At 48.2% G+C, this 24,138-nt stretch overlaps 1 protein-coding gene across 2 annotated transcripts in view; it reads left to right on the top strand.

Annotated features, from left to right (window-relative positions):
- The window catches only part of LOC144736816 (uncharacterized), a 674,279-nt gene that overhangs the window by 235,467 nt on the left and 414,674 nt on the right, over positions 1–24,138 (top strand). Inside the window, exons 3-4 of one of the 2 annotated variants that reach the window (XM_078619471.1) lie at positions 6,164–6,230; positions 20,006–20,118. In XM_078619471.1, the coding sequence (XP_078475597.1) occupies positions 6,164–6,230; positions 20,006–20,118 (180 nt within the window). The remainder of the gene's footprint in view (positions 1–6,163; positions 6,231–20,005; positions 20,119–24,138) is intronic. The other variant, XM_078619463.1, reaches the window with a different exon arrangement.

Here is a 24,138-nt window from a genome sequence, read left to right as displayed (position 1 = left end):
GCTCTGGGAGTGTTATTCTTAATTTCAGGTCAAAGGCCCCCTCACGTTCAGACGTGCAGGGTTGTTTAAATCAGCTCCCTCCCCTGTGCACACAGCCTTGAGCTGACCCACTTCGTTTGACCACTCACCCTGGATTTATCTTTCCTTGAGGCAAGGTTGCAATTCTGCCATCCTAGCCCTCCTCCAGTTCATTACTTAACAACACCTGGTGTTTTGCAGTTTGCTGCGCTTTGGTGTGTTTTCATTCATTATATATCAATTTTGGAAGAAGGTGTTAGGATACAACACCGGTGTGGACCAACCAGTTTCAAGGACAATGCATATATTATCAGTGTGTTTATTATTTGCATTCTGACAACAAGTATTGCGGTTAATGCAGACATGATTCCTTGTAAAAAGGTTTAAATCTAGATTTGAATCTAGATTTGAAGTTTTCGGAATTGCAATTTATTTTATTTTATACCTACGTGACTTTACCAAAAGAGCCAAAGAGTAAAAAGGTTTCAGTTTTGTTGCCAGAAAAAAGGGAAAAACGTATTCTTATATTTTGGTTCTGGCAAAGGAGGTCTCATGATGTAGATGTTAGTACTCGCATTAAATCCGGTTTTCACTAACACGCTCCGCGTCCTGCCTACAATTCCCTCAAAAATGTATTTTATCGAAAATAGGGGGTGGAGGCATCATTTGCATACAGTTGGTACGGATGGGCCAGTTAGTTACGTGGCATTGGCCCATGTTGTATGTTCTTGAAAAATAAATATCTAAAAAAGTTGGGTAATTTCAAAACCGCTTTTGTTACTTGCTGGTGTTAGCCTTTTTATTTGTGACCCCCCCCTCCCCCCCTAAATAAAATTCCGATTCTGATAGTCACTGAGGACATGGCTTTGGTGGTCACATGGGTTGGGGGCTCACTAAATGCAATGCATTCACTGAGTTTCCTAATTACTGGGCACTGGAATGTTGTAATGTATATAATTGGAGCATCTTATCTTATTTCAAATTATTTAGCACCTTAACCAAGGTGCTGAACAAGCAATTCACTAATTTACAGCAGAAGTATGATGATATGAGTTGAATTGATGAGAAGGATGGTCGTACATGAGTATGATGATGCGATAATTACATTATGGTGAAAGTGACATTGAGTGGTTAATGAAGAGCAAGGCCGTAATTATAATATATATTGGGGGGGACACATCACCCCCAATATTTAAATTTGCTCAAAATGTCCCCCCAATATATTGCATTAAAAAAATTGCCATGCTATGTAAATAAAAACAATTTGCTAAACCTTGGCCACAATATCTGGACTTGTCTTCATATAAATCAATGCATTGATTTCTGTTCATATGATTGTGCTTACTTTATTAATCCCTAATCTCTGCCATTACATACAATGAAACAAGGAAAGGTAAACAAGTAAAAACAGAGCAATGTAATACAATACACTATTAGACATTGTTAAAAAAATCCCATTTGTTAGTGATTTTTAAAATATTTTAGCAAGGAAATTAGTTTTCAAATTTAGATGTTTTTCGGTGTTGGGACCCCCAGACACCCTTGAAGATTTGGTCCCCCCCAATGTTGACTCCATGATGAAGAGTATGATGAAAGTTGGGAAAGGAGATGGTGTTACTGATGGAGAAGGGAAGGGCAAGAGGAGTCTGGGTAAGCGAGAGAAAATAATGTAGATTTAAGGGAAGAATTGCAAATGAACAGTTAAGCTGATTGACATGTAGGACAGTTCCAGTAAAAGGGGGCGAGAAGTGAAAAAGAATTAAATCGTGATTGGGCACAAGGAGGAGGGGCAACAGAGAGAGACAGCTGGGGTTGTCAACGCAAATGGCAAGAAGGAGCATAGGACGTAATGAGGGAAGCAAGATATGTAGGGGCAGACTATGTAGAGATTCCTAAACTAGGGCGAGGAATTTGAAAAGGCAACGATGGTAGACGGGAAGGCAGTGTTGGTGGATGAGGAGAGGTGATGTGTGGGGGTGGTAAGGGAGCTTGAAGATGATCCTGGCAGTGGCATTTGGGAAATGTTGGAGTGGTTCTAATGCATAGGAAGGAAGACCGAGCATGAGGGAGTTGCAATAAGCGAGTTGAGTGAATATGGGGGAGTGAATTAGAAATTGTGTTGTGTGGCCATATTTGATATGAGCGAGTGGACTTTGTGAATGTTGTAGATGTGAAAATGGCAGGAACGGGTAGTGGCAGATATGTGGTCAGATAGAGAGGGAGATGAGTCAAATATGATGCGAAGAATAGGGGCAGACGATAAAGGGGTAAGATAGAAATATGGAAAGAGATTGTAGGGCAGGGAGAAGGGGAACGGCAAGCAGGGAATAAAATAATTTGGGTTTTGGAAGGATTGATACAGTGCTGTGACATCCAACATTGGATGGCAATGAGGCAGCTAGAAATGTGAACAGCAAGGTCAGGAGTGAAAGAAGGGATGGAGAGAAAAATTTGAGTGTCATCAGCAAAGAATTGATGGAGAAGGTTGAATGATGAGAGGAATGGATTCGAGAAGAGATATGTAGAGAGAAAAAAGAAGGGGACCAAGGAACGAACCTTGGGGAACACCGACAGTGACAGTGGATGGGGGAGAAGTGACGAGGTTCGATGAGACTGCGGAGGTATGTGAGGAGAAACCAGGAAAGAGGGATACCTGAGATACCGAGAGGAAAGGGTAGAATAGATAGTAGGACGGTCAACTGTTTCGAAGGTTGCAGTAATGTCGAGTAGAATGAGAATAGAAGAAAAACCGGCATCAGAAAACTTTGGTTCTGAACTGCGAGTTCCGCCGTATCAGTACAATGGATGGGATGGAACTCGGATCGGAATTGTGGGTTGACAGAGTGAGAGGAAATGTACTGAGTAAGGTGGAAGTAAACCAGTAATTCTAGAAGTTTAGAAAAAAACGTGAGAAGGGAAATAGCACAATAGTTCTCAGGGGAAGAAGTATCAATGATATGTATTTTTTACGGAGAAGAATGATGATGGCGGTTTTGAAGTTCGCAAAGAAGGCACCAGAGGAAAGGGAGGAGATGGGATATGAGGAGGAGGGAATAGGGTCGTGTGGACAGCAAGTAGGGTGGGCTGTATAAATGAATTTGGAGTAAAGGATGATCAAACAGAGTTGTTTTGAGGTGCAGGTGACGAAAAGATGGGTGGAATGATACAGTGGAGGATAGGAATGGAAAGGAGGAATGAATGAGGTCGATTTTGAAAGTGTAAAAGTTTGAAAAATCGATGTCAGAAGGAACAGAAGATAGGGGGGATGGAACTGGAGGAGTGTGGTGGAGAAGATTGTTGAGAGTTTAAAATCGTTGATGGAGACGAGGAGCAAGGGAGGAGATGAGGACCAGAAAATAAACTTTTTACATTTTTACAAGTCAGATAATAAGTGAGATAGGACGAATGATACGAAGCCAAGTTGTCGGTTGAGGGAGACAATTCTGAAGCCTTTCTGCTTTGTGCAAGAGGCGTCACTTTGACTGGAGGATGGCATTGATCCAGGGTTGCGGAGGCTTGTGTGAAGGGAACTGAGGGTGAAGGGGAGCCAGGTAATTGAGGGAGGAAGAAAGTGCATTAGAGATGGAAGTGGATGCTGAGTCGGGATGTGGGAAGATATAACAGTTAGGAGAGAAGAAATGCTATCAATGCTATCTATCATTGGAAGGATGTTATCAACCAGGTAATGCCTTAACTTGTTTTTGTTATTTCTATCGTACCTGTCGGTTTCCTGCTAGCCCCCCCCCCAGCCTCACGTCCTCTTTCTGTTCTTCCACCACCTTCCCACTTCTAGCCCCGCCTACTTCCACCCCCCAACCTCACGCCCTCTTCCCCTAGCGCTCACGCGCCCCCCTCCCCCTACCCCACCTCCCTCTCGCTCTTTCTCCCCTTGCGTCCTCCCCCCTCTCTTACCAACACAGTATAACCTCTTGCCACGGCAGCTCTCCCGTCAACTTCAGCATTTTCTTGCTGTGGTTGTCCCACCTAATTGAAGTTCGCTTGTGTTGCGATCGAAATGTCGTGATTTGTTTTATTTTATTTCTACCTACGTGACTTTACCGAAAGAACCGAAGAGTATGGATTCCTGCAGTCACGAAAGCTTCAAATCAAGAAAGAAATGCTAGAGTTTAAATAACTTGTTGCGGGGGAGCAGAGATTACGACAGAGGGTTGGATGGGCAGGGATAGGGATAGGGGATGAGGTGGGGGAAAGATGTGGTGATGGAAAGGCCGTAGTGTGTTTATAGGGGATGCATGACAACCGGTGGAGAATATGAGATCAAGGATATTACCAAAGGAATGAGTAGGGGAAGATAGATGAAGGTAGAGATTGAATGAATTGACCAGGGGAAGGAGGTAGGAAGTAATAGAGGGAGTGCTGAGATTAAGATTAAAATCATCCAGAAGGGTGGTGATGGGGGGGAATTCAAGATTATCAAAGAAGGAAGAAGGTTGACCAGGAGGATATTAGATGATGAGCAGAGATACGTAGTGGGGGGAAGATAATAAAGAGAATTGGGATTCGAATGAGGGAAAGGGAGGTGAAAAAGAGAGGTTGAGGAGCCAAGAAGGGCGAGTAAGACTAATACCCCCCGCCTTCTATAATTAGCCAAGGTGTGTGTGGTCAAAGGTGGAGGAGGAGGTGGTCAGGGCGGCAGGAGTCGCAGTGTTGAGTGGAGATATCCAGGTTTCGGTGAGAGCAAGAGCGTGTCAATGACCAATTATGAAAACCATATTTAACGTAAGTGTAGGGGTGTTGCGGGAGAAGAAGCGGACAAACACACAGGGGTGTCTACACCCACACACAGGGGTGTCTACATCCACGTCCGCAACGGTTAACCCTGGGGGGCTGTGGGTGGTCGCTGGGATCCCCCATAGCCCCACCCCTCGGGGGAAATTGGTATAAAAGGCGGGGAGCCAGAGGGCTCGTGGTCGAGTATACAAGCTGAAACAGTGAAGACGGAAGACCGGCAGATAGGCCCTGGAACTCCCCTGGCTCGCTGTCCTTCTCAGGGCCGGGCAGGGCAAGCCAGAGGCGCGGCCCTGAGAGCCTCAGAGCCGATGCTCTTATAAGAGCCGGTCTGGTCGGCTGGGTGCCGTGATCCGTGCTTAACCAGAGCTGGATCAGACAGCCTCCCCTAGCACTCTTAGCGAAGGACCTGGGAGCAGACCAGCCGGGGATAGTGCTAGGGGTCTTCCCTGTTCAGGACGGGTGAAGGGGCCGTTACCCCTTCAAGTGTTGTATCATTGCCCAGTGTTGAAATAAACGTTGTGCCTCCACTACGTCGTCCGTGTCACGAGTGAACCCACTGCATAAGTACTAAAATCTAGTTTATTGTAAGTCAATGTGAATAGCTAGTATTAAATTACAGATCAATTAATTTGTAAACAATTCTCTTTACTTACAATGTTACAAGATATAAGAATAGTTTTTTTCCGGCAAAAAAACTGAAACCTTTTTACAAGGAATCATGTCATCATTAACCACAATACTTGTGGTTAGAATAAAAACAAAAAACACACTGATAATATATGCATTGTCCTTGATTGGTCCACACCAGCGAAAGCTTTCTTTTGAGCCCCGTCTCAAACAGTGCTAAACCAGAAGACGCCAAAAAAGGGGAAAAACGTATTCTTATATTTTGGTACTGGCAAATTAGGTCTCATGATGATAATGATGAATTACAATGTTACGTCCATTCTCAATACAATACATTAATCAGTGAAAAATGCAACAACTTAGAAATAATTACTTCTGTAGATTACAGTTAGTCTGAGGTCAATACAAATTACAGTTTTTTAGGAAGCATGTTACCATGTCTGCCATGGGAATAGAACATTTCCACTGCGAGCTCAGAGGACTAATTGAGGAGACCACTATCCCATGCTCCTGGAAGCCAGGAAGCATTCGTCAATATACTTCAGTGAGACCCTGTCATCCAGTTTCAGTCCATGGACTCGAGTGAGACCCCGGTAATCCGGTTTCATTCAATGGACTTGAGTATGACTCTAGCAATCCGGTTTGAGTCAGTGGCCTGGAGTGCAACCCCGGTAAGACAGTTTGACTCAATGGACTCGAGTTGTGACCCCATAAATTCAGCTTCAGTTGACTCGAGTGCTTTTCGTTGCTGCTGCTGCCCTGACAGATAAGAGATTCAAGAAGAAGACGGAGCAGGTGCGGATTCTACTGGACGACCTGAAGAATCTCCCTAGGTGAGAGGAATGTTTCTTCACCCGTAATGTGATTCCTGGCTGTTTTACATGGAAACAAAATCAAACAAACTGACTTCATGGTGAGGAGAGTGCTATGGCGAGGACTGCAGTTTCCATTGAAACAGCAAATTAGTTCACAAGCACAGAACGGCAATTTGGTGTGCTCTCAGTGATAACCAAAAGTTACTGTGACCTATAATAACCTTCCAAAATTTAGTCGGAGGGAACAACTGCCCCTCCCCCTTGCCCCCAAATGGGTAGAGACAGACATGTGGAGAGATGCAGAGACACGGGCAGTGAAGGCGACTGTGAGGCTTGAGTACCGAGTTAAGATGTGCAAGTATTAATTGTGTTATCTCTGAGAGGTTACATTTATCAATTATATACATTTGAAAAAATTACAGATCCTGTTTTTTTTGTAATTCTCACCATAATGTCTGCTAGAGCTATATTTTTTGAATCAGCATGTTTAGAAAAATGTTCCATTATTTATAGTAGATAGAAATGCTGTATGTATTTCAACAGAAAGAGTTCAATAAACAATTAAGCTTTATTTCAATGGTGTCCTGCAACTGTACAGATATTATACAGCACGGATCTTGGTTACTGTCAAATACGGGGGAAATCAAATTCACTGAGAATGTGTAGTGAGGCAGAGTAGCTAATTATATTGTACTGGTGTCAGATTGGACACTAAAGGAGATGACAGTTTTCAAACTTTACTTTTTAATCATATCTTCTTCTTTCGTATGGATTCATAGTAGCAGATTAAAGATGTAATTCTAGATTTGTTATCCACTCAATTGTCTGTTCAGGCGCAGAGTGGATTTCGTCTGTTCCTCCTTTAAAGGAGTGAAGACAGCAGCTGTTTACAATGTGGTCGATCGTTTTGGATTGGTGGCCGCACTCGCGACCGCCAAATCTTTGATGCACCATTTGTGCATCGGTTGGCTGCATCGGTCATGCCTGGTCCCGATTTGGTTGATGGTCGACCATTGGTGGCATGGAAGGTTGAAACCGGGAAGTTTGACGGTAGGGTCCTATATGACATTTATTTTTGACGTCGGCCGCAGTCCATCTTTCGCCTTCATTTATATTTGTGGCATGGAGTGAGGCTGCTGTGATCCAGAAGGGGTGACCTGATTTCAGGCGAACAGGCGGCACTGGGTTTATGTCCAGATGTATCGCAAGGTGTGGGTTGACGAGAATTTATTTGGTACTCCTTGACGGCCACTGTTTCATGACGGATATGCGGCGGAGCAATCTGGGTGAGCACTGGGAGCCACTGGGTCGGCATCGACTTCAGCATACCTGAAATGGCACGCATTGCGATGTTTAGTTGTGTGTCGATAACTTGAGTGTGAGCACTGTGTCCCCACACAGGTGAGCAATACTCTCCCGTCGAATAAACGAGGGCGAGTGTGGCAGTCCGTAGTGTTTGCGCATCACAGCCCCAACTGGTTCCTGCCAATCTTGATTTGAAGCTTTCGTGACTGCAGGAATCCATACTCTTTGGTTCTTTTGGTAAAGTCACGTCGGTAGAAAAAATTATAGATCACGACGTTTCGACGTTTCAATCGCAACACAAGCGACCGTCTTCAGGTGTATGGTTCCTGCCAGTTTATGGATAATGTTCATGCGGGTTTTCTTCTTGTTGCTTAACCACTCAATGTGTTGCTTGAGAGTGAGACTTTGATTGAGCACCACTCAAAGGTATTTTGGGAGTGGGCCATTGGTGACGTTTTACCACAAAACGCGATCTTCAGCGTACTTTTTTCCTCTGCGGTGTTGAGATGGAATGCTGAGGATGCTGTCTTAGTTGGATGTGGCTTAAGTCGCCAGGAGTAGTAATAATCTTCCAGTTTGATAATTGTTTTTTTACCCTTCTATCTGGCAACAAAACTGACACCTTTTTACAAGGAGTCATGTTTGCATAGACCGCAATACCTGCAGTCATAATACAAACAAAAGAACATAACTCTGATAATGTGCACTGTCCTTGAAGTTGATTGGTCCACACCCGAGACAGCTTTCCTTAGAGCCTAGTCTCACATGGGTTGGACCAGATGACGCCAAAAGGTGCACAACTCAAAGACAATGCACCATCAGAGTATGAGAGCTCGGGGCAAGCATCCCATAGTGTAGATGCTTGCCCCGAGCTCTCATACTCTGATGGTGCATTGTTCCCATAGTGTAGATGCTTGCCCCGAGCTCTCATACTCTGATGGTGCATTGTCTTTGAGTTGTGCGCCTTTTGGCGTCATCTGGTCCAACCCATGTGAGACTAGGCTCTAAGGAAAGCTGTCTCGGGTGTGGACCAATCAACTTCAAGGACAGTGCACATTATCAGAGTTATGTTCTTTTGTTTGTATTATGACTGCAGGTATTGCGGTCTATGCAAACATGACTCCTTGTAAAAAGGTGTCAGTTTTGTTGCCAGATAGAAGGGTAAAAAACAATTATCATATTTTTACTGGCAAATGAGGTTCCCATAGTGTAGATGCTTGCCCCGAGCTCTCATACCCTGATGGTGCATTGTCTTTGAGTTGTGCGCCTTTTGGCGTCATCTGGTCCAACCCATGTGAGACTAGGCTCTAAGGAAAGCTGTCTCGGGTGTGGACCAATCAACTTCAAGGACAGTGCACATTATCAGAGTTATGTTCTTTTGTTTGTATTATGACTGCAGGTATTGCGGTCTATGCAAACATGACTCCTTGTAAAAAGGTGTCAGTTTTGTTGCCAGATAGAAGGGTAAAAAAACAATTATCATATTTTTACTGGCAAATGAGGTTCCCATAGTGTAGATGCTTGCCCCGAGCTCTCATACCCTGATGGTGCATTGTCTTTGAGTTGTGCGCCTTTTGGCGTCATCTGGTCCAACCCATGTGAGACTAGGCTCTAAGGAAAGCTGTCTCGGGTGTGGACCAATCAACTTCAAGGACAGTGCACATTATCAGAGTTATGTTCTTTTGTTTGTATTATGACTGCAGGTATTGCGGTCTATGCAAACATGACTCCTTGTAAAAAGGTGTCAGTTTTGTTGCCAGATAGAAGGGTTAAAAACCAATTATATTTTTACTGGCAAATGAGGTTCCCATAGTGTAGATGCTTGCCCCGAGCTCTCATACTCTGATGGTGCATTGTTCCCATAGTGTTGATGCTTGCCCCGAGCTCTCATACTCTGATGGTGCATTGTCTTTGAGTTGTGCGCCTTTTGGCGTCATCTGGTCCAACCCATGTGAGACTAGGCTCTAAGGAAAGCTGTCTCGGGTGTGGACCAATCAACTTGTAATGCGGGCGAAAGCGACCTTCCGGATGTGACGTCACGAGGAGGCGGAGCCAGGTGACGTGGGTGAAAGGTAGGGGGTCCTTAAGCGGGTAAACCGGAAGGAGAAGGCAGTCGGGGTGTGAATGGAAAGGTGTGGGGCCACGCGGGCGTACGAGCCGAGGGGGCACCGTCAGAAGCGGGAGCCAACCCTGGGAACAGTAGGGAGCTACTGGGAGGTGTAAAGCTGCAGATAGAGATAGGCAGTAAGGCTGTGTGTGAGGAGCAGCGGGGTGGCTGCCAGGAGTCGCAGGAGCGACGAGAAGGCGAGACAGCACGAGGCCGTCAGAGCTGCAGCAGGAACAGCCAAGGGAGCTGTGTGAGAGTACAGCAGCGGAGCTGCTGTGGGGCTGCAAGAGCGACAAGAACAGCAGCGGGGCTGCTGATGTGGACTGGAGTGACATCGGAACCAGCACAGAGAGAATAAGAGAGACAGCCGTGTGGGGACGCAGTACGGACCGAATAAAGGACACTGAGCCAGATATCGTGGTCAAGTCTTTTATTACACTGGGGTCAGAAGTGAAACGGCATGTCTAAGCAAGTAAGGAAGAAAATTCCCCCGGCGCCAGCATCGGCTTCTTCGTCCGACGACGACGAATTCCCTCCGACCACGGATTTTGCTGGGGTGGTGGAGGAGAGCCCTGCTGAGGCGAGCACGGGGACGGGCGTGGAAGATGTCGGCGCGATGGCGGGTCCGTCAACAACATCGGACGCTGAGCAAAGATGGCAACAGGTGGCAGAACAACTGGAGACACTCAAGGACGTCCTGGCGCATCTGTGTCACCTCGTTACGCCAAGGACGACGATGGAACGAGAAGGTGCTCCACGGGCCGCCACGTTGCCTGCCCTGCCGCCGCCATTGGCCACGCGGCAAGAAGACGCCATCTTGCGCGCTCCGCGGCGCCAAACCGCCATCTTGGCCACGCCGCGGGCCGACGCCATTTTGAATTTACCTCCACAACAACCATCATTGGAAGACGGCGTGAAGAGGAGTCGGAGTCGCCACCTTACTACGGTTAAGGAATTCTCTATCGGGGGCGATTGGAGCGCTTTCGCCTGCCGATTTTTGGCGGCGGTTCGTTCAGCAAGATGGACCGATGCGGAGGCCTTGGAAGTGTTGCCGACTCTACTGGACGACGAATCTGTGCGATTTTTCCGTTCCATAACGGCCGATAAGAAGAAGACGTTATGTGGAGTTTTTGAGGAAATGGCCGACGCCTATGAGCCACCTGACGACGCGCATCGGCGATTCGCTCAACGACAACGAGCACCCGAAGAATCGCCCGTGGCGTTCAGGGGTGCGGTGTTGGAGCTGGCCATGGCAGCATATCCTGACACGCCACAGGATCTGCTCGAGCCCCTCATATTGGGAAAAATGCTGGAGCTGTCTCGGGATCTGGGGATCCCCATGCCTGTGTGTGGGCATGAGAAGCTCACGTCCCGGGCGGCAGCAAAGTGTCTGGACGCGCAGTTTAATCTCCGTCGCTGGAAGCAAGTGGCGGCATGGACGGGTGGGCCCGTCAAGGAAGGAGGCGCGATGGGGTGGGACCCCACAAGGGCGATCTATGTGCCGGATGAGCGGGGTCCACAGGAGCTGACGGCTGCCTCCTCTCCATGGCCGGGACGCGGAAGGCCGGGGCCGCGCGCTACGCCATCGGGACGGGGCCGCCGGGACGCAGGACCTGCGCTTCGGCGCAACGAGGCCGATTGCTTCCGCTGCGGCCGTAGGGGCCATTACGCCAAAGATTGCTGGGCCCGCTTCCCGGGTCCGCCGCAGCAGGAGCCCACAACACCGGACAAGCCGACCAAGGAACCTCCGAAACAGGCATGTCGGCACGCACCAGACACTCGGCAAGGCTTTACACCTCACCCACCACCTGTGTTGCGCGATCCTATTGTTGTTGTTAAAGAAAGGCCATCGACAGGGCCTTGTCATTCAGTTACGCAGTGGCGCAAATTGGCACGGAGAGTTGTCGCGGCCGCTACGGGTTCGTCCACTGTACCGGGGTCCATACAAGGTGTGGACGTGCGCATTTTGGTCGACTCGGGAGCGTCTGCGACTATTATATCGGATGTCATTTTCCATCTGTTGGGCATTCCGCCGGGGGCTGTGCGTCCGGTTTATGGGTCTTGCGTCGCTGCAAACGGGGGTAGTATGGGGATTGTGGGCCAGGTGGATGCTAAGATATCTATAGGGGATGTGTCGGCTTCGGGCGTTGTGTTAATATCGAGATCTTTGGCGGTTCCTTGCTTACTAGGCACGGATTTTTTGGCTAAGATGCCCATTTTGATTAAAATCAATGAGAATTGTATTGAATTGCCGGGGGGCCGTCGAATCTCGTTTCTGCCGTCGCCCTGGGGGCGACCTGCTTCGGCCGTACAGGTGCAGGCGCTGTCCGTCGCATCTGTGGACATCCCACCTGGTTCACAGATGCTTATACCCTTGCGGTATCGGAAGCCCCTGCCCAATCGGCTAGGAGCATTAGGGGTCTTGTTGTCACCATCCGCCACGATAACAACGGGATTGGCGTTAGTTGGGGCACAGACCATCGTCCGGCCGGATCAATTACCGGTTTTACAGGTGCTTAATGCGGGGGTGGAAAACATCCGTGTTCCGGCCGGTACGGTTGTGGCACATGCCACTACGGCGTTTGCGACGCACGATTGTCCGCATCGCCGAGGAGTGGTCGCTGGTGTTTCCGAGCCAAGGAGTTCGGACAATCGTTGGATCGCTACCTTATGTGACGAAAATTCTTCCCTGTCCGTGGGGCAACGTGATGCGCTGCGTAAATTGTTGCTGACGTATTCGGATGTATTCAGCTCCGACGATTTGGATTTGGGACGCACATCGTTGCTTTCCCATCACATTGAGACGGGCGACGCTGCCCCTATTCGGTTAAATTCGCATCGGATGAGTCCAGCGGAGCGAGAACACGTTCGGGGGGCGGTGGAAGACATGTTGGCTGCGGACATTATATCGCCATCTAACAGCCCATGGGGCGCTCCTGTGGTCTTGGTTAAGAAAAAGGATGGCAACTTGAGATTTTGTGTCGATTTCCGGAAATTGAATAAGATATCGGTGGCAGATGCGTACCCCCTGCCGCGTATGGACGACTCCCTTGACGCATTGTCGGGGGCTAAGTTCTTTTCCACACTGGACCTCTCTTCGGGATTTTGGCAGCTTCCCCTTGACGAGTCCTCACGGGAGAAAACCGCATTCCGTACGCCGCAGGGGTTATTTCAATTCAACTGCCTCCCGATGGGATTGAATGCGGCCCCTGCTACGTTTCAAAGATTGATGGAGCTCGTTTTGACGGGGTTGCAGTGGGAGACGTGTCTTATATATTTGGACGATATTATTGTGTTCAGCCGCACATTTGAGGAACATTTAACGCGGCTGGAGACAGTGTTCACGAGGATGCGCTCTGCCAATTTGAAATTCAAACCAAAGAAATGCCACCTACTGCAACGGTCCGTCTGTTATTTGGGGCACATTGTGAGTGCCGAGGGGGTGTCCACGGATCCGGAAAAGACGGCGTGTGTCCGGGATTGGCCGACTCCGGCCTCTGTGGGGGATGTTCGACGGTTTTTGGGATTTGCCTCGTATTACCGAAGATTTGTGCCGGGGTTTGCGACGATTGCGAGGCCCTTGCATCTCCTTACGGGTAAAGGACGGAAATTTGTTTGGGGAGAGCCGGAAGAGGCGGCCTTTCGGAGTCTGCGCGATCTATTGGCTACGGCCCCGACATTGGATTATCCCGATTTTGATCGCCCTTTCATTCTCGATACGGACGCGAGTGACACAGGTATTGGGGCGGTATTATCACAGTCTAAAGGGGGCGTAGAGCGCGTCGTGGCGTATAGTAGCCGAGTCTTGTCGCCTGCGGAAACACGCTACTGTGTCACTCGTAGAGAACTTTTGGCGGTTGTTTTTTTCCTACGGCAATTTCGACCGTACCTTTACGGTCGTTCTTTTATTGTGCGTACGGATCATGCGGCCTTGCAATATGCACTTAAAATGGACCAGCCATCGGGACAGTGGGCACGTTGGTTGGACACGCTGCAGGAGTTTTCCTTCCAAATTCAACATCGGAAGGGAGTGCGCCATGCGAACGCTGACGCACTTTCCAGATTACCAGGGCGCGCCCCTTGTAAATGTGCGTCGGGGACGCATAGGTGTTCGCCGATTCTCAACCCCCCTCAGCCGCTCACGTTGGCCGTCGGGAAGTCGGATACTCCGATGGAACCGGGACCGACTGATGGGGTTTTGAATCTGCCGCGGTCTGTCTGGATTCGGGAACAGATGATGGACGAGTCGTTGTTGTCCATGCGGAAGCGGTCTATGAGGGACAAGGGGAGTCCGAGTTCGGCTGTGGGGCCGCGAACCGCTCTCCGAGATGGTCTGCTTATGTGGCAAGAAAGGTTCCAGGAAAGCTGGCGTGTGGTGGTACCAACGTCCTTGCGATTTGAGTTGATTAGAACTCTCCATTGTGACACGCTATTGCATTTAGGGGTGCAGAAGACCTTGTTGACGTTACAACGTCATTATTTTTGGCACGGCATGGCGACAGATGTCGTAGGGCACGTGCGCGCGTGCCCTGAATGCTCCCGGCGTAAGCCGCCTAAACATCCTTACGTGCCGCCTCTCCAGTCGATTCAGGTGTCTCGAGTCAATGAATTGGTGGCACTGGACATATTGGGACCCTTCCCACCATCGGCGAGGGGAAATAAATATTTGCTGGTAGGGGTCGAGTATCTCTCCCGTTGGCCGATGGCCTGGCCGTTGCCCGATCAGTCGGCCGCGGCCATCACCGACGCCTTTTTGTTTGGGTACATTATGGACAAGGGGGCGCCGGAGAGACTCCTCACGGACCAGGGCCGAAATTTCTCTTCTAAATTATTGGCTGAAGTGTGCGCAGGCCTTGGGACCAAGAAGATACGGACATCTCCATACCATCCGCAGACGGATGGTATGGTTGAGCGGCTGAACAGGACATTGTCTGCCATGCTTTGCCATACTGTGAGTGAACAGCAATCGGATTGGGATCTGCACATCCCCGGAGTGCTTTCGGCGTACAGGATGACGCCCCATGCGGCTACAGGGTATTCGCCGTTTTACCTTATGTATGGTCGGGAAAACGTGCCTCCGGTGGATGTGCAATTGGGTACTGGGGTGAAGGGACCTCGTAAACCACTCCCTGAATACATTCAGGACACGGTTCGCCGGGTTACGGAGGCGCGGGAAAACGCCCGCGTGGCTACGGCCAAAGCCCAGGCCCGGAACGAGCGGTATGCTCGGCGGTCTGAGGGGGAGTGCCCCTGGAAGGTGGGAGACCTGGCCTGGCTCCATTGCCCGCAGGTGCGGCCGGGGACCTCTCCTAAATTGCACAAACCTTGGCATGGTCCTGTGCGCCTCATTGAGGTTCCCAATCCACAGTCGGCGCGCGTTCAGTTTGGTTCTCGCCGTTGGTTTGTCCATACGTCGCGGTTGAAACCATATGTTGCTCCCCTACGTGATGCGTCATCTCCCAATGTTGCCTTGCCGGGGTCTGTTGCTGCTGACTCTGACTCTTCCCCGCCTGCGTCCATTGATCTTGCTAGAGCGCCTGTCGTACCTGTTCCAGACAGGCCGACCGTGACACCGCGGGGGAGGAGTGGGCCTGCTCGGAGGGCGCCTGCCAAGGCTGCGGGACCTTCAAGCCCGGCGACCCTTCCGACCCCGCTGCAGGCGCATTCGCCGAATATGACCAAGACTGATTCGTCAGGGACACGAGATGTCGGTGGACTTCCAATCGCAGCAGGGGAATTACCCCCTGTCATTTCTCGTGTTCCATCGCGTCCCCGTTCTACAAGTGGGCCGCCGACCGTCCGGGACGGGCCGGCGACCCGCACTCGTTCCAAATCGCTTACGTTTCGTTGATTGTATGTTGTTATTGTTCTTGTTCTTGCCGTCGTATTTATCGCATGCTTTCGTACGTTCGTCGATGTTACTTGTGTGTTGTTCTTGTTGTTATATTGCATGCTTAGTGTCCTTTAAGGGGGAAGGTCGGTTCACCGCATTACGCTTTGGTGTTGTTCAGCCGAGGTCGGCTGGGTTTTTTCTATGGGGGAGGGTGGTGTAATGCGGGCGAAAGCGACCTTCCGGATGTGACGTCACGAGGAGGCGGAGCCAGGTGACGTGGGTGAAAGGTAGGGGGTCCTTAAGCGGGTAAACCGGAAGGAGAAGGCAGTCGGGGTGTGAATGGAAAGGTGTGGGGCCACTCGGGCGTACGAGCCGAGGGGGCACCGTCAGAAGCGGGAGCCAACCCTGGGAACAGTAGGGAGCTACTGGGAGGTGTAAAGCTGCAGATAGAGATAGGCAGTAAGGCTGTGTGTGAGGAGCAGCGGGGTGGCTGCCAGGAGTCGCAGGAGCGACGAGAAGGCGAGACAGCACGAGGCCGTCAGAGCTGCAGCAGGAACAGCCAAGGGAGCTGTGTGAGAGTACAGCAGCGGAGCTGCTGTGGGGCTGCAAGAGCGACAAGAACAGCAGCGGGGCTGCTGATGTGGACTGGAGTGACATCGGAACCAGCACAGAGAGAATAAGAGAGACAGCCGTGTGGGGACGCAGTACGGACCGAATAAAGGACACTGAGCCAGATATCGTGGTCAAGTCTTTTATTACAAACTTAAGGGACAGTGCACATTATCAGAGTTATGTTCTTTTGTTTGTATTATGACTGCAGGTATTGCGGTCTATGCAAACATGACTCCTTGTAAAAAGGTGTCAGTTTTGTTGCCAGATAGAAGGGTAAAAAAACAATTATCATATTTTTACTGGCAAATGAGGTTCCCATAGAATCTTCCAATTTCTTTAGGTCGGTGTTCAAGATGTTTTGAGCTGCGCTGAGTGTCGTCGCTTGATTGGCCAGTGCTATATTGTCTGCCTAAATGAACTTGCGGCTTAATGTGGTCGCTGGTATAATGATTAAACAGGGCTGGTGCTAATACCGACCTCTGCGGTGGGCAATTTTGTAGAGTTCGTGGAAGGTTGATCTGGTTTACGAGATAGACACGAAATTTCAGTTACTGAGCATACTGGCGATGAGGCGAACCGTTTTTTCGCACCGTGTCGTATGCAGAGGACAGGGCTATTAAAGCAGTCGCTGTTTTCTGTATATGCTGAGAGCCGGCTTCGATGTGTGATGTCAAGGCGAGGACCTGGTCACGACAGCTTTGTTGTAGATGAAAACCTGCCTGCTTAGGTGGTATGGTGGCTTCCAAGAGAGGAGAGAGGAGAGCTATCAGTACTCACTCCAGTTGCTTGTAGGCTGTACGAAGACGAGAGATTGGCTTGTAGCTGTGCAAATTATCAGCATATTTTTTCTGGCTTGAGGAGAGCAATGACTTTTGCGTTTCTTCAAAGTCTTGGTAGTTTGCTGATTTTTGAAGAAAGTTTTGCCACCCAGGTTCTTTTGCTGCTAAGGTGTTTTAGGAATTCCGGGTAAATTCCATCTATTCCTGTGGCTTTACCTGCCTTTGTTACCGTCAGTGCGACATATATTTCTTCCAGAAGCACAGCTGCAAACAGAGGAGAGTTTTTGACACTGGTGGAAAGTGTATGTTTTTGCGGATTGTTTTACTGTGCGTTCTTGTTTTTGACTTCCGATTGTTTTTTCATTGTCAAGAAGCTGCGCCGCTATTCCAATAGCAGTTGCCTTAGGAGTTTGATGTTCTGAGGGTGCTGCTCCACCGAGTTTTCGCAGTAACCCCATGCCCTGCGGCTGGAGTGCATGAAGTCAAAAGACTCCATCATTGCTGCCTACTTTGCTCATCTGGCAGAATCTAGTAACTGCAGAAGGGCTGTGGCGATCTCTGGGTCGCCGGTGCTTTGAGGTTCTCGAAGTAGGTTTTCACTTTTCGCAGTCCAGCTAGGGGTGTATGACTTCCGATAGCCCCATGGGATCACATCCCTGGCAGCTTTCTTCATGAGCGCTATGAACTGCTCAAAGTTTTCAGGGTTCATGGAGATGTGGTTGATGTTCTTTATCACCGCAGCCATAAAACTAGGCCAATTTGCCCGTCCAAAGTTCCAGTGGGGTCTTGGTGTGCTGGTGATTACTGGGATTTCGTGGCCAACAGGGATGACCATGGGCTTGTGTTGGCTGTGCGGCAAGTAAGGCAGGACTTTGCACATGATGGGCAAAGGCTTGCCATTCTTATCTTTGGTTACAAAGCACAGGTCTGGGTTATATTCCTTTTTCCACCGTGCAGAGTGGGATATGCCTTGTTGCTTGGCATCAAAAACGAGGAAGAGGTCTTGTGCAGATGCCCAATGCAGGATTGTTTGCGTGCCAGGTTGTTAACTAGGCAGCCCTACATAGGTTGATGGCTATTGAAGTCGCCTATGTAGATCATGGGATGTTGCATCACTTACAATGGTGGTAGGTACCAGGTTTTTGTTGGCGGTTTACAGATATTGTATATGCAGAGACCGGCAATTATTGTCCTAATTTGTGAAGTAGTCTGTCTGAATAACTTCTGCTGCATCTTTTATGATAATAATATACGTATCAAACTTGATTTGAAGCTTTCGTGACTGCAGGAATTACACTTCGGTTCTTTCGGTAAAGTCACGTAGACAGAAAATAAATTAAATAATAGAATACGATGCTTCGGTTGCAACACAAGCAACCGTCATCAGGTAGAACTAAATTTGAGAGAGAGACAGAACACAGACACGGAGACCCACAGACAGACACACAAGCAGAGAGAGACAACACAGACACACAGAGAGAGACACACAACATAGACACACAGAGACCCAATGTCTCTGTGTCGAGGCCTTAAATTGAGAGGGGGGGGTTGGCAGAGAGAGGTGGGTCTGCTGGAGCAGCTGCTGGAGCAGCTGCTGGAGCAGCTGCTGGAGCAGCTGCTGGAGCAGCTGCTGGAGCAGCTGCTGGAGCAGCTGCTGGAGCAGCTGCTGGAGCAGCTGCTGGAGCAGCTGCTGGAGCAGCTGCTGGAGCAGCTGCTGGAGCAGCTGCTGGAGCAGCTGCTGGAGCAGCTGCTGGAGCAGCTGCTGGAGCAGCTGCTGGAGCAGCTGCTGGAGCAGCTGCTGGAGCAGCTGCTGGAGCAGCTGCTGGAGCAGCTGCTGGAGCAGCTGCTGGAGCAGCTGCTGGAGCAGCTGCTGGAGCAGCTGCTGGAGCAGCTGCTGGAGCAGCTGCTGGAGCAGAAGAATTCCCTAATCAAGACTTTGCACCATAGAGCCCAATGCATATCTGACCAGGAACACATTTCCAGTGAACTCAAGCACGTACACCAAGCTCCTAAGGCTAATGGTTACTCCAACTACACAATCTGCAAAGCCATCACTCCAACCATGAAAAAGGACCCTCTTGAGGAGCCATTCAAAACTATCACCTACCATACATTGCAGGGATCACAAAAGAGATCTCCGAAATCTTGAATAAACACAAGATCCAGGTCCGATTCCACACATTACATAAAATCCGTGATCTGGTTCCGTCTGTTAAAGATGTGATTCCGGACATACAGTACCCTGGCATTTACAAACTGAGTTGCCTCTGTGGTAGCTGTTACATTGGAGAAACCAAACGACATGTCTCTGACCGCATCCGTGAACATAAAGCAGACCTAAAACACGGAAGGAACAACACCTCAGCCGTGGCAGAGCACTGTTATAAATCAGTGGGCTCACATGACATTGATTTCTCCATGACAGAGGTTCTTTGCAAGCCATCTGGCTACCATGAGAGGTTCGTTAATGAGGCTATTCACATATACAAACAGAGACAATTTCAACCGAGAAGATGGATTCTGGCTCAGCAATCATTGGAAGGATTAAATCAACCATTTCGGGTCTTAATTGATTGTGTTCACGCTTACGGTGACTTTCAGACCGCATTCCATTTTCTGCTCCCCCCTCCTTTTTTCCGAATATAGATGGACTCGTCCATCTGGCAAACTGCCAAATCGCTGTCCTTGGTGCTGACGTTAGAAAAAACCGCCACTTTTTTCAAATTTTCTTTCTGTGGATTTCACACCTAATGATGATTGCTTGTGTTGCAGTCGAAACGTCGTGAGAATTTGTATAGTTTTATATTAATATTATTTTATTATTTCCCTTCTACGTGACTTTACCGAAAGAACCAAGAATACGAATAAGACTATGGCTATTCAAAGCGGCTCTGATGGACAGGCGCTGTATGGATTATTACATTGCAGAGTCATAACAGGTGGTGGTAGATTGGGGAATCCTTCATCCAGTAATAGATTGAACATGGCTGATGATGATGAATCGGTTTAGGGTGCTTAAATCTGACTGGTCATGAAAACCATATCCAAACACACTTTTAAAAAATCATATGGTGTAGTAATGGAATTTACGTGATTTAATATGTATGATAGCAGAGGGTTGTCTTCAAAAACTCTCATCCTCAATCATGTTTTGTAGGTTTGACAATTCCACCATACCAACCCTGTTGAGGATGAGCAACATCCGTGATCCATTCAACGTCGAGGAGAGATCTGTCCTTGCAAAAACTTTCCACAAGGAAGGGGGGATAGGTGAGTGCTGCCCCTTACTACAAGCCACACATTCTGTCACAATAAGTATTTGTGTGAATTCTTATGTTTGTGTGTGCATCCTTGTATTCTTATGTGAACCCTTGTCTTTCTGTTTGAATCCTCGGCTGTGATTCATCAACATGGCAGCTTTTGTACAAATCTCATATTCACACTGTGCACGCATTAATTTGGCATGATATTTCATGGTAATATACGTAAATAACTGGAAATGCAAATCTGTATGAGCCATGCCTCTTTTAGGTCATCTGTCAAATGTGCAGCTTCCTGATTGGTCACTTCTGTCTTTAAGCGCTTACACGCAGCCATGAGCACTTCTCTTCCTTTAAAGGGCAAAGTCTGTGAACTTCAGTTATGCTTCTTAAATTAGTAAACATACATCAAATAATTGGATTTGCTAAAGCATGACTGCACGTGAATTAATGCATTAATCCATTAATATAAACGAAATGTTCCTGAGTGATTTTGTGGCACATTATAAACATGCAAGGTTTTCAGGTACGTTATGTAAAGTGCATCAGTTTTAGTTTTTAAAATAGCATAGAAAGAACTCCTACATACATGAAAAGATTCCACTCAGTTAACATGCATTTTAACTTTTCTGCACTGGATCACCTCAGCTACAAAACCATAAATAAAATAGCAGACTATCAACAAATATAGTAGGTTCTCTAAATCCCTCCACCCATGACCGCAAATTCCAGAAAAAAAACATCACATACAGCCCACTGCTAAAAATGTGGAATCTCCCCCTGCCGATATAAGCACAGGAGGAAGTTACACCTCGGTATTTTGTAGCCCAGTACCATGGTCGTTTTTTTTAAATTAAACTACGAGGTAGGTTCATGCCATGCTTCTTGTAATTGTGGTGCAGGCTTAATGAAAAACATGTTGGCATAAACTACCACAAAGCCTCAGCTAAAAACAAATATGGATCATAGCAGGAAGTTGCCCCTTCCCCTCACGATGTAAGTAATAAAACACAATAGCACGTGGTTTGGCACTGTAGATTTATTTGCTTGTGATGTGAGAATGTAAAATATAATGAATAAAAATAAAAATAAATTGCTAATGACTGCTAGTAAGTGCGTGCAAATAAACACGCAAGTGATCAGGAACCTGCAGACTTGACAGATGGCCAATAGGAGGAATGGCTCTCACGAACATTGGCATTCCCCGCTATTGAAGCATCCAATCATGATATAACACTTTTTAGGACTAAGTCATTGTGTGTGCAGTACACATGTAGACTTTCTTAACCAAACTGACGTTATTGTCCAGGAATAGGGGGCAATACCTCGACATAGAAGCACGGAGCACAAGATTATTGAGGTTGTGATGCACTCAGCAGATATGTTTCACCCATGCATGTATATGTTAGGGTTGCTGCAATCACTTATTTTATGATACAATATTGCAAATAACGATATGATAATTACCGTGATATTTTTAAAATCTACTTTGTAATTCTATTTAACTTTTTCATCGCGTTCTTTATGTGCTACAACTACATGTCATTAAGTTTATTAAAAAGCAGTTCACTAACAGAAGCCTGCTAAAGGTCTTCTAATCATTGGCGCTTCTGAGTCATTCTCTAGAAATATGACAATATAGCAAACTGAACAATATTATTGTGCCGGTTCCATTTTACCTTTCTCTAGTATTGTCATATTGCAGCAACCATACTGCATTTGTATTGTGTGCATGTAATTGTGTATACATGAAATTATATGCATGTGTAATAACGACTTGAACCGCTTCTCTTGGGATGGCACTTTATTGAAGACACGTTCACTTAACATCAGGCGGAGACCCCACTGCAACAGCCCTGAGTCTCCTGAGTCTCCCGTGCATTTCCCTTATATACCAACCGAGGCCACTCCTCCCTTCTCGTTCATTCTTGCTGACTCTGGATGCTCGCTCCACCGGCAGATTCTACCCACCTCTTCCGTCACCTGACCATGCTCCCTTCTCCATCATTCCCGTAGCCACCAGTCCCGTCACAGTCACAACTGATACACCTGTCATTACCTCCCATGGACACTGGTGTATTCGCACTGTAGGCTAATTTCCCTGTCATTACCTCCCGTGGCTACTAGTACATTTGCACTGTAGGCTGACTCCCCTGTCATTACCTCCTGGGGCCACTAGTCTACTCACAGCACACGTAGGCTCTATTGTCATTACACCCCCCCTCCCCTTCTTAAAAATATGGCTGTTCCGGCTAATACCAAGACTAAAAAAAAATTCAACAATTACAACAGAATGAAAAACCACATCCGCATAGAAAGAACTCGTCGCTTGACCATAGAAACCAACAACAATACAATATGACGAGTAAGTGGTGCAAACCACCTCACGCGAACAACAACAACTGCAGTGGGATACGTTAAAAACAATGTTTGGCCTTGGGAATTGAAAGTCCACTTTGTGGTTTGGAGAGCTGCTGTCGCAGCTGTAAAGTTCTCGACTGGGTTTTTGACGCCGGTCCACCGCACGTGGTGGATTCTTTTGGGCCTCTGAGACTCAGAAGATTGCATTCTGTTGGAAGCACAATACATTTCCCGGGTTGCACAATTACTTTGGACGACTGCCCTGGCACGTCCGACACACCAGACCACGGCCACACAGGATATGGAGATGAGATGTCTGGGCGGGGATGGAAGTATGGTTTGAGGCGTGATGGGTGGACAAACCAATGACGACGCCCCGCCTGTACTCGCACGCACTGTGGCCGATTGACTTCCACAATCTCGATTGGTCCCCATCACGAGTGGTGAAACTTAGGTGATGTCCGCAGCGGCACCTGAGGACAATGCAGCCATGCTCTGTCACCGACATTCAAAGGAAGCACGTGCTCACGCCGCCCTGTGCTCTTCTCATTAGCGGCTTGTGCCCTGGCAGTATTTTAGTATTTTCCCTCGCCACAGCATTTGCCTCCGACACCCGATCGAGCGTAACCTGCAGCAGCACGGGTACGTCCCGTATTTATTTGGGACATGCAAGTCCTAGTCTGTTTGTGCCTCATTCACTGCTTGACAGAGCATAGCTATTATCATCCTTTTCAAGTGTTCTACCATTCCATTCATTTTAGGATAGTATGGGGATATTGTAATTGTTTTAGTACCCACCTTCCGCAGCAGCTTAGATGAAAAATTTGGACCCTGGTCAGGGAGAAGCTGCTCTGGGGAACCCTTGTCCAACACGTAGCCGTGTAGGAATGCGTCAGTATTGGATGCAGCTGTCTGGTCTGGTAATGGCCAAGCCATTGGCCACCTGGTAAAATATTCCACCCCACAAGGAGAAATTTGTTACCCTTTTGTGAACAGGGAAAGGGACCCAGGATATCTAGCATGACCAATTCGTTGATACGGGACATCGTGATGGACTGCAAAGGGGGCTGAGATTTTTGCAACGGGGGCTTCTGGCGTGGACACTCCATGCAACCCACGACCAAGTGATGGATATCGGTCGACATTCTAGGCCAATAAAAATCTCACTGCAAGGTCAAAAGTGTCTTACAGCATCCAAGGTGCAGTAGCTTAATGTGATGCACTACACGCATCAGCATACCCCGTAGGGAAGTGGAGACCACCAGGCACCAATGATGGGTGACCCCATCCCACCGCATCAAAAGTCCATCGTGGATAACGAACCGCGAGATTCCTGCCGAGGCAGGGGTATTCCGCTTTTTTTCCGTGCAATGCTGCAAAGCCAACAACGAACCATCCTCCATCTGCAGCTGTCCCCATTCTGCATGCATCAGCCCCAGTGTGCTGTCTCTATGCCCATGCACCGCGGTAGGCTCTGCTTCCCTCAGAGAAGCCACGACTGCCGGTGACACAGATGCAGATGGTTTACAGCATGCCCCGCCCGACGCACATGCACACAGTTACCGTGAGGCAGCCGAGATAACACATCCTCGTTATTGTGTCTTGTAGTATTTCCAACTAGCGTGAGAGCTGACCGGCACGTTGGTCTAGCCGCAGAGAGTACTGCAGG

Source organism: Lampetra planeri, chromosome 3 (assembly GCF_965212315.1).
Source record: "Lampetra planeri chromosome 3, kcLamPlan1.2.h2, whole genome shotgun sequence".
Lineage (NCBI taxonomy): Eukaryota > Metazoa > Chordata > Hyperoartia > Petromyzontiformes > Petromyzontidae > Lampetra > Lampetra planeri.
The sequence above is the reverse complement of the archived record's forward strand: the minus strand, read 5'-3'. Positions and strand labels throughout refer to the sequence as shown.